We start from the raw sequence: 16694 nt of genomic DNA on the forward strand, positions 1-16694 counted from the left end.
TTCGTTGTTTTCTTTTAAACCAGGTTTTATTATTCCTAATATGAAGATACAAGTCAACAAACATTATTTTCAATCTGTAATGAAAATGCTCCACAGCACACTGACATCTTGTGGAAGGGTCTGGTATTACAGACACATACCTGAAAAATGGACAGCAGTTCTAGTTAAAGTAATAAGTAACAGGAGTAACAGTAGTAGTAATAACAGTAGCAATAATAATACATCATAGCAGTGGTATTAACTTGGAATTAGTTAAGTCACAGAAGAAGGAACTTAGATTCATCAAAGAAATTAGAAATGAGAGTGGGTGAACAGGCTTATCAAACGCTGCAGAACAGATCAGACCACTGGATGAGAAAATACAAGAACCCCGCGAGACAGCACATCTGCTGTCTAACTCTAGAAAAAGGAAGCTCAAATTTGCCATCAGCCCTCTGGTTAATGTATACTGTATTTATTTTCCTCTTCAAATAAGAGACCAAGATACCTTTTCAGGTGTTCCACTTTAACTTTTAAAACCCCATAAAAACCCTATCTCAACACCCTCAATTAATACAATCCTTTTCTGGTCAAAGCTCACCAGTAACACACAGAGACTGAACAACAACAAGTCTGGAACCAAATCACAACCAGCTCCACATATTTCTGCTTGGCTGGAAGGCCAGAGTCATTCTACCTTAGTATATCAGAGTGAGTGTGTGTGTGTGTGTGTGTGTGAGAGAGTGAGACAGAGAGAAAGGTAGTGTGTATGTATGTAAAGTATGTGAAATAGTGGCTCCAAGTAACATGTCCTTTTGCATCACATGACCAATTTGGCCAACTCACCTTCTGAGCCATAAACATTCATAAGAAGTTATACTAGAACATACAGCGCTAGACTCATCTTCAGAGACTTCAAATGGGCCTGGGGAACCTGCTCGTGTCTACAACTGGGTCACTGTTGGAGCAGTACGCCCAGTAGAGGGCTACACAAGCTACTTGTTGAAGTGCTGTGGCCGATCCAGCACTGGCTGCCCTGGTAGTAGTTTGTCACAGTGAATATTGACACAGCAAGGCTCACTCTGTTCTACTCTGAGCGTCGTTGACGTCTTTGTTGTTGTTGCCTCATTGAACAGGTCAGCGGGCTTTGAACTGTGACTCAGGAGCCAGAGGCTCAGCTCGGTACATTCGGCTGGGACCAATCGCTCAGGCTCACAGCTGGGATACAAATCAAGGCAGACAAAGCAGCCAACTGCATATTCTACAGCCTCAGGTATTATGGGTCAACTCTTGCTTATTTACCCCAAATCACACCAACTGAATTGGAATGAAAGGCCAATAGTTCAATAGTCTTGCCTGTTGGAAAGCTGCACATTTCTGACACTTAGCCAGCCACTTGTTCTTTCCTTCTCTGGTTGAGGGTGAGCCATCGGTCATACAATAACCTAACAGGGCTTTGATACGCCCACACCCTCACCCCAGATAAGCCTATCGTTGAGTAACAGATACCATTTTGCCTGCAAGAATTGAGGCTCCAGGATTCTGCCATGTTTAGAGCCGTCTTATACAGGAAAAACTTCCACTCGTCTCAGACAAGGAAATAAAAATCACCCACTGTGCCAGGACTCGCCATCTACGTATCAATGTCACCTTTACTGTCATTTAATATCATTTAACCATTTTCTTTTTGCCCGTTTGTGAATTCTTTCCAAACTGCTAATGATACACCTGTGTAATACTACACCCTCCACAGCATGGGCTTCATGGTATCATGCCATACATGGCTTACGGGGGAAATCTCATGTACCTAGAAAATCTGACTAGGTGAGAATTGGAGAGAAAAATGAGACACACACAGGTACAATCCTACATGAGGTCATGCCACACGCGGGCGGAGGAGCTCAAAGCTCTCCGGCAAAACACCGGAAGACTATTCTCTCTATCATTTACCATCAAGTGAGGAAAGTGATCCATGGTTACGCCTCTTCCAATCCAACCGAGCTGTGCCTGCATTTCACTTCCTTCAAATCGTTGTTGCGGCTGGGCCTGTCTCCATGCGCCCTGTGGTACCTGGGTACAGAATCCATAGACATATGCCGCGTCAACGCCAAGGGGCACATTCAGAGATTTGTTCCGTGAGCGAAAGCGCTCCCTTTGTGATTAAGCGCTATTCAAGGAACGACTGGGCTAATAAAGGGTTCTTAAGTCTGTGGACTGCAGTAAGGCTCAGTACTCCTCCTCTCCCTCGTCCAGCACACTACCTTCTGATTCTCTACTCTCATCATCCCCCCTCAGCACCCCGAACCTAACCCACCTGTAATTACCCACCCCCCCCCAACCCACCTACCTACTAGACCACCCCATGCCACATTGATGTGCTTTTGCTTACAATCCTCTCTAGTGTTGGGCACTGGCAGTGTTAGAAACAGTGTTAACGTACCCCTCTGCCATCACATAGCAAAACAACAGACAAAGGAGGAGGTGGTGAGGGAAGAGTGAAACGGAAGTCTGAAAATCATCTAGGAGGAACGTTTAATTCATTCATTAGCACATTGTCATCTACATTTTAAGAATACTTCTAGAAAGCCATCCCAACAACTTCTTTAAGTGTGTGTTTATATGCGTGTGTGTGTGTGTGTTAAGTCAGAAAAGCAGCATCCAACCGGACACGTCTGATGTAGAACAGAAACGTGCAGAACCCACAGCACCACAACTCTCACTAGAAAACTAAATCTCTCTGCTTCAAAAAGAAACAAGGAAACTCACAATCAAAGGAGAAATAATCCCATCGAAGAACAAAATCAAACAGGTACAATTTCCAAGTTAAAATAAAACCACTTTAAATATATCTATCATTCTGCACTGGTGAAAATCACTTAACTGCACACTGCTAAAATTTACTGAGCTTTCTTAAAAAGAAACAAAACCCCACCTCAAACTGAAAACGATACAAACAGAAACAAGACCAACGTGGTCCCGTGAATTAAACCAAATTGTTGTTTCACAACATGACTCAATACATCCACTGACGTACTCTTTAAATAACTTCTCCCCCCCCCCCCCCTCAAGCTTGCAACAGCAAAAAGATAAATATTAATTATAATAACAGCAATAATTATTGGTAACGTTAATTACGCCAACGTCCCAAAAATGATGTGGTCCTTCCCAAGGAGGGAGAGAGAGAGACTGGGAGAGGGGACGTGAGGGGACAGCACTCTCTACCGTGGTCCATGGGTTCTCTTTTAGTGGTAAAACAGCATTAGAGCAGATTAGCCATCTAAAAACTGGTCGAGGAAGAACTCATTTGAAACAGAATCCAATGTGGGTGAATGGAAGAGAATGGACTCTTACAGGCCTCATAGCCTCTTGGCTCTGCCAATGCTAACCACCCCTGCCTCTCATCTCCCCACAAACACCTTGGTTCCCCCCCAGCGATGAGGTCAAAGAGTTCTTATTAGTGACTGATCAACAAACACAGCTTCTTGTCTGAAAATGCCATTGAAGCAAAAAGACAAGGGCTTACATTGGTAGGATGAATCTAATGTGAGAAATGGAAAGGAAAAGAGCGATATGAGAGGGAAAGAGAAGACAAATGGAGAGGGAGGGAGGGAGAAGAGAGGGAGGAAGAGCAAGCTCTGTGTGTGCCACATAGTTGTTGACAAACTCCTTAGGACCAAGGCTGAGAGCGATGTGTTTATGCCACAAGACTGTTTTCCTTTCTGCCCGTTTCAGTTTGGTGGAATTTCGACAAATACCATTTTCCTTGATGTTGTTATTCTCCAGACGTTTTATTTCTTCTTGCCAAAGAAGCTGAACCTCTTTTCGCGGTCCTTCTCCTTGCCCTCCTTGTTGCGCATGGTGACCCCTGCAGCCTCTGCTGAGCTAGGGGAGATGGGGGGCATAGTCATGGCTCGGCTCAGGGCCCTGGGGCCTCCGGGGGAGCGGTCTCCTGACCCCCCTGCTGGGATGCAGCTATGAATGGAGTGGATCCACGAGGCCATCTCCGGCTGGGACAGACAAACGCAGGGTTAGTCCTCAGTAGGGGGAAAACACCAGAGGAGCATCAGAATCTTGTTTGGGTTCAAATGTGACACTCACCTCATCTTTAGCTTGGAACAGGAACTCCTTACCATCCCCTAGCCTGCACAAGAGAAACGCCGGGTCAGTATAGATGCACATCACAATTTATCACAATTTAATTGAGTTTACAAGACTATTCTCTTTTCAAACCGTCACGTTCCCGCTCTCTCACCGTAGCTTGAAGACGTGTTTCCTCTTCTTGTAGTCGTGCGCCACCTCACACACAGCCTCTCCCAGGCTGATGGGGACTTCTCCGTGGTAGGGGATCCCGCTGGAGGCGCTCTTCTGGTCCTTGTAGAAGCCAAGGCTGCCCTTACGCAGAACGCAGTAGACATTCTGCCAGGACCTATGGGAAGAGAGAGAGAAGCTGTTGGCGGAAGGCATGCAGGCATGCGCCTGAAAAGGTTAGGGACATCAAAGAGTTCATGGCGACACACAAAAGGCTATTTTCTTCATCAAAAGAATAGACACTCCAAAATCCTACATCTAACTTCTTATGCTGGTGTTGTTTTTGCTTGTATTAATCCCATCCTTCAACAGACGGAGTCTATATAACCTAGGGCTCTCCATTTACCCTTCATGGCACTCCGACGCTCACTCCAAGACGCCCCTCCATGCCCCCTGCCCAACTCCCGTCGCGGTATCTCACCTGCTAGCTGCCCTCTTGGCGTGGGTCTCCATCTCCTGCTTGCGGTAGAGCAGGCCTTCCATGGCGTCTGTGCCAGCGTTATCTCCCTTGCTGGGTAGCGTGGCAGACGGGTCCAGGCGTGAAGACGCCAGCCCGCTGTCCCTCCCCGGACCATTCACAGAGTCGGACTCAGAACCCTGTCATCCAAGACACACGGCAGTCAGGACACATGGCCACAACGATTCCTAGAAGCCATGCGGCGTAATACCAGTCATTGACTGTCTGTCGGAACTTGACAAAACGAGACAACAGCTGAATGTCCATATCCACACATGCACTAGATGGTAGCTTTGAAAAGGATGGACAAAAAACACATACAGGACTACACAGACACACGTTAACAGACGACAGACACATGGAGAACAGCTCCAACCACGCAGGAGGAGGGTCAACCCTCATCTGAATGTCACTCACAGCCTTACTGGAACATGGCAAACGCAGCAGAAAGCATTGTCATACTGTTGCTAAGATACACTTTGCTTTTTATAGAGGGGGTGTGGCATTATCTTTGTTTCCTGGCAAAACATCAAACTCAATTTGAAAGGAAATCAACATTTCCTCTCTTAAAAAAAAAAAACTTTCCCTACTAACACCCCATTCAAAACAACCCCACCAAGCTAGGCACAGCCCACCCAGGGACCTGCCAGCTAGGGACAACCCTCATCACCTCATACTAACAATAGCTTGGAACTGAAACTACCCTCATGTGCTGGTCATTTTGAAGATGGTTACAAATGGAACAGCACCCAAGAAAGGCTTAAGAGTCTCTGATGCTTCTGGTGACACCAAATGATATCATGAATCTGTGTGAGGCATGATTGGCTCAACAGCTGCGGGGACTGTAGATCTTCAAAATCAAATAAAGCAATGGCCCAGTGACAGAGGACGATGGCGCCCTCTAGTAGGTCATGCTGAGGTACTGCGGGAGCTGAGCGCAGGCGGTGATGGGGGGGGGATGGGATGAGGAAGCTAGGCTAGGATAGGTACTCACGCGCAGAGGATGCTTTGGCTTAGACACGGGTTTAGAGACAGGTTCACACTTCTCTTTCTTTTCCACTGACACTGATGATACTGATAACGACTGCAGGTAAAGACGCAACAAGTCATTGTTAAGAAGTCCTTGTGCTAGGAGATAGCATGCTACCCTGTGCTAACGCGTTTGAAACAGCCTGACACACGCACGACAAAGGGACACAATGACATCAGAAATGGGGAAACGGACTCGCGTCGAACATATACAGGCTTGGTTACAGTTATGTCAAAGACTCGCACTTAGAACATTTAAAACCTTTCATTCAAATCTCCTCAAACATATGAACAGGACAACAAGAGGAAAAAGACAAAAACATGAAAAAAAACCCACACTTTATACTGCAGTGAAAATCTGGAACTATTTCAGTCAGTAGTTTAATTTGAGTGCATGAAACAGGAGGTTAGAAGCTTTGATTAGATACAGTATGTCTCAATGTCCTCTCACCTGGGAGGTGTCCTGGTAGCTGTGGACTCCATTGACTGATACTGACTGGTTGAGTGTGGTTTGGTCCAGGCTGGTCCTGGGTTACACAGAAGGGGAAATGAGCATGAGAACGAGGGGAGGGGAGGGGGGGGGCGGGCATCAAATATCTCTGATTACTAGGAGTTCCTTCAGTCTTACCTGGCATCATGTGTTTCAGCCTCAGACGGGGCCACCTCTTCTGTCGGGGGTGGTGTGGGGGTTCGCCTCGCCCTCTCCTCCTCCTCCCTCCTCCTCTGGATCTCCTGCTCCTCCAGCTGAAATGGAAGCCCAGGTTAGTGGCTGTTCAGAGGAGACGTTACCCTACCTTCCTAACAACACCAAGTACATGCATTCTCCCAACTCCTGCTAACCCACCGTCTTCCCATTTGCAAACCACCCCCGTCCTCCTCACCGTGGTGAGTTTCTCCAGCAGGGTGAAGCGTTCCTCCCAGCCGGCGGCCAGCTTCTCGAAGGCCTCGTGGCGTTTGATCAGGCTCTCCACCTCGTCCACGTTAGAGCCCAGCTCGGCCCCCCGCACCAGGGGCTCCTGGCCTGCCAGCCACGTCTCTGCCACGCACGCATCCCGGCCAAACTGCAGCACCTCCAGAACTGAGACAGAAACCAGAAAATAATGAGCATCCATGAAAAGATCACGAGCAAAACGTGTTAAAACAGACAAACGCAAAATGAATTCATTAATTCAATTGAAAAAACACCCTGAAGTCCACATACCTATCAGGAGGTGGTCCATCTTGTCCTGCCACTTGTTGCTGATCTCATCCCTCTTACCCTGGAGCTGGTCCAGTTTCTCCAGGATCTATGGGAAAGCCAACAGGTATGTCAGTAACATTACATGAACAAGCAGCACGCCGCACTACACACTCAGGGCTAACGCCGACACGACGGCGGTAGGTCCCTGGTCAGCGTGGGGCCGGAACAACCGCTCCCTCAACGTCAGTAAGACTAACAACTTTAAAATGGTCTGCGCGCAGTTGTGAAGAAACCTCAGGAGGTTGAACAGGTTTGGCATGGGCCCTCAAATCCTCAAAAAGGTTCTACAGCGGTACCATTGAGAGCATCTTGACTGGCTGCATCACTGCTTGGTGTGGCAATATCACCGCCCTCGATTACATGGCGCTACAGAGGGTGGTGCGGCCAGTCCAGTACATCACTGGGACCAAGCTCCCTGCCATCCAGGACCTCTATATCAGGCGGTGTGAAAGGAAGGCCCGGAAAAAGACTCCAACCACCCAAGCCATAGACCGTTCTCTCGGATTCCGCCCGGAAAGCGGTACCCCTTTTTGCCCTAACTCGTTTTACTCCTCACATACACTGCTGCTACGGTTTATTATCTATCCTGTTGCCTAGTCATCACTTTACCCCTCCCTATATGTACACATCTACCCCAATTACCACGTACCCCTGCACATCCACTCGGTACTGGTATTTATTCCGTGTTATCATTTTCCTATATTCTTATTTCTGCATCATTGGGAACGGTCCGGTCCGCAAGTGGACATTTCACCGTTAGCCTACACCTGTTGTTTACGTGGCATGTGACTAAATAAATTTGATTTGATTTGCATAAACACACCTTTTACATTTGCTTTTGTCCTAATCCCGTGACTAAATCCAAATGTGGGTGTCCAGTATGTGACGTAACGGTGACATGGCCCATACCTCATCAGCTGCATAGTGGTTGTTGTTGATGAGAGAGTGTCCCATCTCATTGCAGGTGGTGAAGCTGTCTGCCCGGGTCTCGATCTCAGACTTGATGTCCTGATGGTTGGCTATGACCAACCCTGCAGAGGACACGTCCCTGACAGAGAGAGAGGATGGGGGACGGACGGACGACAGAAATTCAGCGTAAAACCTTAATTAAAAACATTGAGAACAACGATGACTGAACAGAGGTAAGGTCAGGTCTCACCTGGGGCTGTCGTGGGCGTCGATCTGCAGGTTGACCCCGTCCATCCACAACATGAGGTCACGCACCATGTTGACGAAGCGGAACTTCTCCACGGTGTCCAGCAGGAGGTGACGGCGAGCCTGGCCGGCCCCCAGCAGACCCTCCCAGGCCTCAGTGACAGAGCGCTCGCTCCGGTGGATCTCCTCGGCCTTCTCCCCGGCGTAGGCCTTCTGCAGCCGCGCCGCGTCGTCCTGCACCTGGTTCACCTGGGGTTGGAGGAGGCAGCCGGCTCAGAAGGGATCCTGAAAACCATTAACCTGCCCCCTCATGTGCTCTGACACATTTCTGATAGCCCCCAGTACGAGTCTGAAAAGCAGCCCTCACAATGCATTAAATCTAATATTCTACTGTGGGATGGTGTGTAAAAGTGTGTGTAATTACATTATTTCTCCCACTAGTGTTCCTGTAAGTATCCCTGTACACTGGTGGTATGGTGCAGAGTTCATCCAATTGAATTCAATATCTTTATTGTCCCGAAGGGAAATTCATTGTGCAGCCAGGAGTTTAAAAGAGCAGCAGCCTACCTGTCCGCTGAGGGCCTGGATGTCGTGCTCGTAGGCGGTGTGCTGTCGGTGGAGGTGCTGGACGGTGTTGAGGTCACGGCCCAGGTCAGAGGGCAGCGCCTCCTTCTTCTCCCGGACCCTCCCCAGCGCCTCGCGGGCGTCCTGGTGGAAGCGGTGCAGCTCGTAGGAGGCGGACAGCATCTGGGTGCGCGTGTCGATCAGCTCCAGCAGGTCGGCCCACGCCTCGTTCAGCCCGTCCTTCCACTCTGCCACGCTGGCGTTCTCAGGGTGACCCGACTCGATGAGGTCATCGGCCAGCCCGTTAACGCCGTCCACGCGCTCCTGGCCGATGGTGCTGGTGTCCCGAGCAAACTCGCGGAACTTGTCCCGCAGCATCTGAGAGGAGCAGAGGTTTAAATATGGATAACAATCCCAGGTTATCGCCATACTTCTTAAAAGGTAGCTGACAGAGAAAAAAAAAAGAGTTGTCGGTGAGCAATTAGTGCCTGTGTGCGTGTTGTGTTGCTAAGCGCGTGTGCGTGTTGTGTTGCTAAGCGCGTGTGTGCGTGTTGTGTTGCTAAGCGCGTGTGTGCGTGTTGTGTTGCTAAGCGCGTGTGTGCGTGTTGTGTTGCTAAGCGCGTGTGTGCGTGTTGTGTTGCTAAGCGCGTGTGTGCGTGTTGTGTTGCTAAGCGCGTGTGTGCGTGTTGTGTTGCTAAGCGCGTGTGTGCGTGTTGTGTTGCTAAGCGCGTGTGTGCGTGTTGTGTTGCTAAGCGCGTGTGTGCGTTGCTAAGCGCGTGTGCGTGTGTGCGTTGCTAAGCGCGTGTGTGCGCGTGTTGTGTTGCTAAGCGTGTGTGTGCGCGTGTTGTGTTGCTAAGCGCGTGTTGTGTTGCTAAGCGCGTGTTGTGTTGCTAAGCGCGTGTGCGTTGCTAAGCGCGTGTGCGTGTTGTGTTGCTAAGCGCGTGTGTGCGTGTTGTGTTGCTAAGCGCGTGTGCGTGTTGTGTTGCTAAGCGCGTGTGTGCGTGTTGTGTTGCTAAGCGCGTGTGTGCGTGTTGTGTTGCTAAGCGCGTGTGTGCGTGTTGTGTTGCTAAGCGCGTGTGCGTGTTGTGTTGCTAAGCGCGTGTGTGCGTGTTGTGTTGCTAAGCGCGTGTGCGTGTTGTGTTGCTAAGCGCGTGTGTGCGTGTTGTGTTGCTAAGCGCGTGTGTGTTGTGTTGCTAAGCGCGTGTGTGCGTGTTGTGTTGCTAAGCGCGTGTGTGCGTTGCTAAGCGCGTGTGCGTGTGTGCGTTGCTAAGCGCGTGTGTGCGCGTGTTGTGTTGCTAAGCGTGTGTGTGCGCGTGTTGTGTTGCTAAGCGCGTGTTGTGTTGCTAAGCGCGTGTTGTGTTGCTAAGCGCGTGTGCGTGTTGTGTTGCTAAGCGCGTGTGCGTGTTGTGTTGCTAAGCGTGTGTGCGTGTTGTGTTGCTAAGCGCGTGTGCGTGTTGTGTTGCTAAGCGCGTGTGCGTGTTGTGTTGCTAAGCGCGTGTTGTGTTGCTAAGCGCGTGTGCGTGTTGTGTTGCTAAGCGCGCGTGCGTGTTGTGTTGCTAAGCGCGTGTGCGTGTGGTGTTGCTAAGCGCGTGTGGTGTTGCTAAGCGCGTGTGCGTGTTGTGTTGCTAAGCGCGTGTGCGTGTTGTGTAGCGCGTGTGCGTGTTGTGTTGTGTTGCTAAGCGCGTGTGCGTGTTGTGTTGCTAAGCGCGTGTGCGTGTTGTGTTGCTAAGCGCGTGTGCGTGTTGTGTTGCTAAGCGCGTGTGCGTGTTGTGTTGCTAAGCGCGTGTGCGTGTTGTGTTACTAAGCGCGTGTGCGTGTTGTGTTACTAAGCGTGTGTGCGTGTTGTGTTACTAAGCGTGTGTGTGTGTTGTGTTGCTAAGCGTGTGTGTGTGTGTGTGTTGTGTTACTAAGCGTATGTGTGTGTTGTGTTGCTAAGCGTGTGTGTGTGTGTTGTGTTGTGTTGCTAAGCGTGTGTGTGTGTGTTGTGTTGCTAAGCGTGTGTGCGTGTTGTGTTACTAAGCGTGTGTGTGTGTGTTGTGTTACTAAGCGTGTGTGTGTGTTGTGTTACTAAGCGTGTGTGTGTGTTGTGTTACTAAGCGTGTGTGTGTGTGTTGTGTTACTAAGCGTGTGTGTGTGTTGTGTTACTAAGCGTGTGTGTGTGTTAGTACGTAATTGAACGTATGAGGAAGTGAAAGGAAAGCCACTCACGGTGACATGTTCGTAGTCCTGTCCCAGCTCATGGGATCCGGCCACCACCTCCCTCTCAGCGATCCACTGCTCCAGGTCGTCCACCTCTCTCTTCAGCTGGGTCAGCCTCAGCCTCTCCTGCAGACGCCCACGACGCTCCTCAGCCAGGTCCTTCAGCCCTGCATACAGCTTGTCTACCTGGGCTTGCCGTAGGTTGATACGCTCGCTAACAGCAGGGAATATATATATATGTGAGTGAGTGAGTCAGGCCAGTTGTAATGACTGAGACATTGTGGCTGTAGTTAAATCCTATTGTGAAGTGGCATTACTTAGCTTTTAACTGCCCCCCCCCCCCCCCCCGTTAACCCCGGTGCCCTTCACCTCTCTGGGTGTTCGCTGGTCATCATGGTGCGGCTGCTGTTGGCCAGCTGGTGGATGGGCTGGGCGTAGTCCTCCAAGGTCTGTTCTAACGTCTGGTGCTTCTTCACCATCACCAGAGCGCTCTGCTCATCCTGGGTCACACACACACACGTTACAGAGATGGAGTTCGCACCATTAAGCCAGGGACACAGCACTAGAGAGCGCACAATAGACGCCATTAGGACAGACGGAGCTTAACTTCCGCCTGCCTCTCCTCTCACCTTGGCCTTCTCCTCTGACATCATGTGTAGCTCCTGCTCTCCCATCCAGGCCTCGGCCTCGGCAGCGTCGGTGTAGAACTGCTGGGCGCGGTTAGCCTCCACCAGCCGGGCGTGGCGCTCGTCCGTCTCAGCGATGAGCTGGGCCCAGGAGTCCCGGAGCTCCGCCAGGCGGCCCTCCAGAGCAGACCGCCTCTCCCCGTCCATCTCCTCCTGCCCTGGGGACATCCCCCTGCGGTGGGTCTGGATGTCATCAATACGGGGCTGGTGGCCCTGGATCTCCTTCTGCAAAGTCTGGAAAACAAAACGGTGTTGCTGTGTTTTTTCCCTCCTACTGTCCAGACTCTTCCCTAAAATTCCTCTCTTGTCTGTGTACCTGGTTCTTCTTGATGAGCAGCTGCACACTGGACAGGTCCTTCCCATGGTCGGTGGATGTGGCCAGGGGCATCCTCTCCTTCACCCATAGCTAATTGACCAACAGACAGGAGGAAGTGCATTAAAAAAGACGACGATGATGATTCTGTACAACATCTCTGTATTTCGAGTCAGGTGGTCCCACTCACAATCTCATCCTCCAGGTCTCTGTTGAACTGGTGGGCCTCCTTGGAAGCCAGCAGTTGCTGCCGCCTCTGGTTGAGGGGGTCCTGGAGCTGGGAGAAGCTGTCAGTGACACGTCTCTGCTGGCCGTCCACCTCCACCACGGCCCCACCAGCATCTTCCTGGGACAGCGCCAGCGCCTGGGACTGCAGCGACTGCACCTCCTTCTCACGCACCTCCATCTGGTGCTCCAGCATCTACACACACACACACACACACAGATGTTTGTTATTACTCTTTCATTTAGATATGGACACTTCTCCACGCAAATGGTCACAAAGGAGTACGACAACTGAGAACGGGCTTCGACGGTGTAATGTCACCCACCTGGTGCTTCTTGAGCAGGATGTTGACGGAGGTCAGGTCCTTGCCGAAGTCGTCGCTCTGAAGCTGCCCTGACAGGTTCTTCAGCCACACGTCCAGAGCAGAGCAGCTCTGGGTGAAGAGCTCTGCCCTGTTGGCATCGAAGAGGCACTGAGCCTTGGTGCGTGTAGTGTTCTCTAGCTCTTCCCATTGGCTCTGCAGGCCCTCCAGAGTTTGCTGGACTACAGGCTGTAGCTCCGGTTTCTCTGTCACCAGGGCCTGGCCCTCCTAACAGGGGCATGGGGGAAAGGGGTCAGAAAAAGCATATATACTGGCACCCACATCTTTCGCACTGCTTTTCCCACTTATTATTTTCATCGTATAATAGTTTTATGATCATACCTTATCGATCTTATCCAGCCAGTCTTTGTTGGAGGCCAGCTCAGCCATGAAGGCCTGGTGTTTCTGCCACTTGCTGTGGAGGTTCCTGGCCTCGTCGTACGACATGTCCTGAGCTGTCAGCATCTTCTCATTGATCCACAGAGTCAGCTGCAGAGAGAAAGAGAGAGGAGAATGATATTACTCAATGCATGTGCCTCAGGATAATTCCTTTGACTGCGGTTTTATTTTAAAAAATTTACTACAAGACAAACAGTGTCAATAAAATGTATCACACCACCGTTATTATTGTAACAGTTTTGCGATTCGTACCTCCTGTCCGTCCTGCAGGAAGTGCTGAAGTTCGCGGTTGTCCTTCAGTTTAGACAGGAGTTCATTTGCAGCTTCCCTATTCTTCTGATGTCTCTCCTGGATGGAGTCGGCCTTCTCCTGGATCTTGTCAGAGTTGGCGTTAAGGTCGTTGACCAGGCGGCGTCCGGCCTCCACCACGCCCGTGATCTTCTCCTCACTGGCCTCCATGGTGGTCAGGAAGTCCTCGTGCTTCTTGATGGCCTCCTCTGCCCCCTGCAGGCTGGAGGGCATCTCAGTGTGGGACAGCACATACTCCTACAGAAGGAGAGAGAACTATTAGTAACATCATCGAGATAGACAATAGACGTGTTTGATTCTTCTCCACTGGTGTCCTGGTCCTCACCTGGCTGTTGAGGAAGCCCTCAGCCTGCTTGACTTCCCTCAGGAAGCTCTGGAAGTCAAAGGCTTGGGCCAGAAGGCTGTGGCGGTTCTCCCACATCCGGCGCAGCTCGTGCCAGCCGGTGTCCAGCGCCTGCAGCCTCTGGGCCAGGAACATGTACTGGGCGTCCGTCTGGCCCTGGGTCACCTCGTCACCCACCGCCCGCATCTTCTCATAGTCCTCCTTGTAGTTGTCCACCTCGTTCTTGATGCTCTCGTGCTGGGAGAGCAGGCGCTCAGCCTCTGGCAGCGAGGTGGGGATGTCCTCGGACGCCACGGCGGTCTGCGTGCGGGACAGCCAGGACTGGAAGTCATCCAGGTCCCGGAGGAAGCCCTGCAGCTTGCTGGCCTCGCCCAGAGACTCCTCGCGCCGCTTCATGGTGGCGTTGAGCTCCTGCCACACCTCCTGGATCTCCCCCAGGTGGGCATGGATCTCCTCTGCCTGGTCCGGGTGCTCCTCAGCCAGCGTCTCTGCCTCCTTCTTCAGGTCGTCCAACTTACCCTGAAAAGATATGGAAAATAAACAAATGGTGTCACCAACATCATATGGTATAAAATGATACAAAAGGATTGACGTGAACCAGTTAATGACTCAACCGATCGCTATTAAACATGATCTGATGCAGTGGTTTAACTGTCTACCTCCATAACCTTTGACCCTGTCACCGTACCTGAATGGCCTCCAGGTCTCTCTCCATGCCGGTGAGTTTGCGCTGCAGGGCCATGACACCAGCCAGGTCGTTGCCCAGGCTCTCGGTGGACTCGATCACCTTGGTCTTCTCTCTCATCCAGCTCTGGATCTCGTTACACTCCAGGTGGTAGTTCTGGATGTTGAGGGCCGACTCCAGGGCCTGTTTCCTCTGGTCCGCCAGACGCTGGAACTCCTTCCACCTGGGGACCAGAGCAAGGGGAAGTCTCAATCACCTGTTTCCAGTGCTCACTTTATACAGTGTATTGGCTATGCATCAGAGGGTATATGTGTTTTTCATGTGAGTGTATCAGACTTGGGTTCAAATACTATTTCAAAGATCTTGGATGTAATTATTCAGATATATTTTATTTGAAAAGAAAAGCAGTTGAATACAGTCCCATGCATTTAACCCAGGTATTTGAAAATACTCTCAAATACAATTTGGTAGACTATTTGGGTCTCACAAATAACCATTCAAATAAAAGTAGTTGTTTTGGGCTGTGTTATTTGCATGTCTGAGAGGCATCACGTTGAGAACTACTCACCTGTTGTTGAGCTGGTCTTGTGTCTGGTGGATCTGCTCTTTGCTGAGGTTGTCTGATCCCAGCAGCTGTTGAGCCACCTGGTTGACATCAGAGATACGAGTCCCCAGGTTGTTCATCTCAGGCTCCAGGGTCTCAAACCTGCAGCCCACACACAGGGATGTACATTCAACACTCGGTCTCATGTTCCCATTGCTTTGCCTCAACAATGGAGATTAGAAGGGAAATATTATCATAGGAAGAGCTTCTATCCCCCAAACGTTGCTCTGCCATTCCACACAAAAAAAAAGACCCGATTTTACATCTGTACTGTAAAAAGGAGCAGTTTGATATCCACTCAACGAAGCACAATGATCAGCGTACACAGATCAATACCAAATCATTATAAAGGCTATTCAAATCACAGCCTAAAGACCACCTCTTCCTTCTTATCCCATCATTGGAACACTCCTCCCTTCCCCAGCTCACCTCTGCTGCACCACCTCCAGGTCTTCCAGTTTGGTGGGGATCTGCATGCCGTCCAGCCACTGTTCCTTCTCCCCCACCCACAGCTGGCAGGCGCCCGCCTCGCTGTACATGCGGTAGAGGGCCAGCGCCCCCTCCAGGGCCTGACGCCGCGACGCAGACAGGGCCTCCAGCTCGTGGTAACGCTGCTCTATGGCAGGCAGACGGCCCTCTACCTACACACAGCCAGACGGCAACAACCACTCAGTCAGAGGACACCCCTCCGAGCAGAGTCAATAACAAGTCAAGGAACACAAAATGGGAGCGATAAATAAAATATGTCTCACTTAAAATGGGAGACATGGAGTCTTTCTGTAATGTGTATGGGCCAGTGTTTGTGTGTGTCAGAGAGAGAGAGAGAGGGAGAAACAGCACGGTGCACTAGCCTAGTGAGCGTGGGTTGATATGCTGTTCCAGGGGTAACTGACCTGAGGGGAGTTTGCATGGACCGGGGGCAGGGTGAGGGCCTGCTCGTGCAGGGAGTCGATGAGGGTGCGGTGGCTCTGGATCTCCTCCTCCACCTCCCTCTGCTTGCGGGCCAAGGTCTGGGTGGAGAACTCGTCGTGGCCCACCTCCTGGCTGGACACCTGGCGCAGCGTCTCCAGGATCCAGGCCTCCATGTCGTTGGCGTCCGTCTGGAACTGGTGCAGGGCCACTGCCTCCTTCAGCTGCTGCTCCCTCAGCTGGGACGTCTGGGGACGGAGGGGGGAGAGAAGGAATCAGTATATAAACAAGAGGAACCCCTTCTGAAATCGATCAATTCATTTTCTCTCTCCAGACCGGTCAACCTCCTTTCCCCTGCCTGCTCACCTCCTCCAGGTGTGCCCACTGAGCGCGGACGTCCCTGATCCTCTCAGTGCACTCTGGGGCTCCAATGTGTCCCTCCTCCACCAGGGTCTGTCCGGCGGCGATGCTGTTGCCCAGAGGGCCGTAGCGGGCTGCCATCTCGTCCCTGAAGGCCTCGTGCTTGCTGAGGAGGTGCAGGGCGGAGGTGAGGTCGCGGCCACAGTCTCCTCCAGCCAGGATCTGCTCCTGCTCTCTGATCCAGGCCGCCTCCTCTCCCAGCTCCCACAGGAACTGCCAGAGGCGCCGTGAATCCTCGAGGCGCACCCTCCGCTCCCCGGCCAGCTGGCCCAGCTCCTCATAGGCCCGGCCCAGCAGAGACACCTTCTCTCCCACCAGCGCCGGCTCACACGGTTTGTAGACTGAGAGAGATAAGGAGAATTAGCTAAATGGTTATCGGCGAAGAGGCATCCAAATAAATTCAGAAATTCCATCCTCAGCAAAAGTTACGTGACGGATGAAAGCTGCACAGTGCAGTCGTTGAACGCCATCGTTACCATAATCACACGTACACAGTAACTGACTGTCA

The 16694-nt window shown here is 51.1% G+C and overlaps 1 protein-coding gene across 6 annotated transcripts in view; it reads right to left on the bottom strand.

The window, feature by feature from the left end:
* The window catches only part of LOC110534017 (spectrin beta chain, non-erythrocytic 1), a 95806-nt gene continuing 79112 nt past the window's right edge, over positions 1-16694 (bottom strand). For 2 of the 6 annotated variants that reach the window (XM_036990409.2, XM_036990412.2), the window contains 26 exons: positions 16133-16527; positions 15751-16014; positions 15287-15498; positions 14822-14959; positions 14257-14476; positions 13551-14087; positions 13169-13462; positions 12860-13006; positions 12482-12745; positions 12121-12351; positions 11934-12023; positions 11561-11851; positions 11301-11431; positions 10941-11145; positions 8736-9110; positions 8173-8417; positions 7923-8061; positions 6975-7059; positions 6655-6851; positions 6402-6517; positions 6225-6300; positions 5739-5828; positions 4709-4884; positions 4232-4426; positions 4078-4120; positions 1-3986 (listed from right to left, as the gene is read on the bottom strand). In XM_036990409.2, the coding sequence (XP_036846304.1) occupies positions 3768-3986; positions 4078-4120; positions 4232-4426; positions 4709-4884; positions 5739-5828; positions 6225-6300; positions 6402-6517; positions 6655-6851; positions 6975-7059; positions 7923-8061; positions 8173-8417; positions 8736-9110; positions 10941-11145; positions 11301-11431; positions 11561-11851; positions 11934-12023; positions 12121-12351; positions 12482-12745; positions 12860-13006; positions 13169-13462; positions 13551-14087; positions 14257-14476; positions 14822-14959; positions 15287-15498; positions 15751-16014; positions 16133-16527 (5375 nt within the window). In that variant the 3' untranslated portion in view covers positions 1-3767. The remainder of the gene's footprint in view (positions 3987-4077; positions 4121-4231; positions 4427-4708; positions 4885-5738; positions 5829-6224; positions 6301-6401; positions 6518-6654; positions 6852-6974; positions 7060-7922; positions 8062-8172; positions 8418-8735; positions 9111-10940; positions 11146-11300; positions 11432-11560; positions 11852-11933; positions 12024-12120; positions 12352-12481; positions 12746-12859; positions 13007-13168; positions 13463-13550; positions 14088-14256; positions 14477-14821; positions 14960-15286; positions 15499-15750; positions 16015-16132; positions 16528-16694) is intronic. The other 4 variants (XM_036990413.2, XM_090186793.1, XM_036990411.2 and 1 more) reach the window with 3 other exon arrangements.

This window comes from Oncorhynchus mykiss, chromosome 10 (assembly GCF_057628025.1).
Source record: "Oncorhynchus mykiss isolate SJ-2025 chromosome 10, ASM5762802v1, whole genome shotgun sequence".
NCBI classification, from domain to species: domain Eukaryota; kingdom Metazoa; phylum Chordata; class Actinopteri; order Salmoniformes; family Salmonidae; genus Oncorhynchus; species Oncorhynchus mykiss.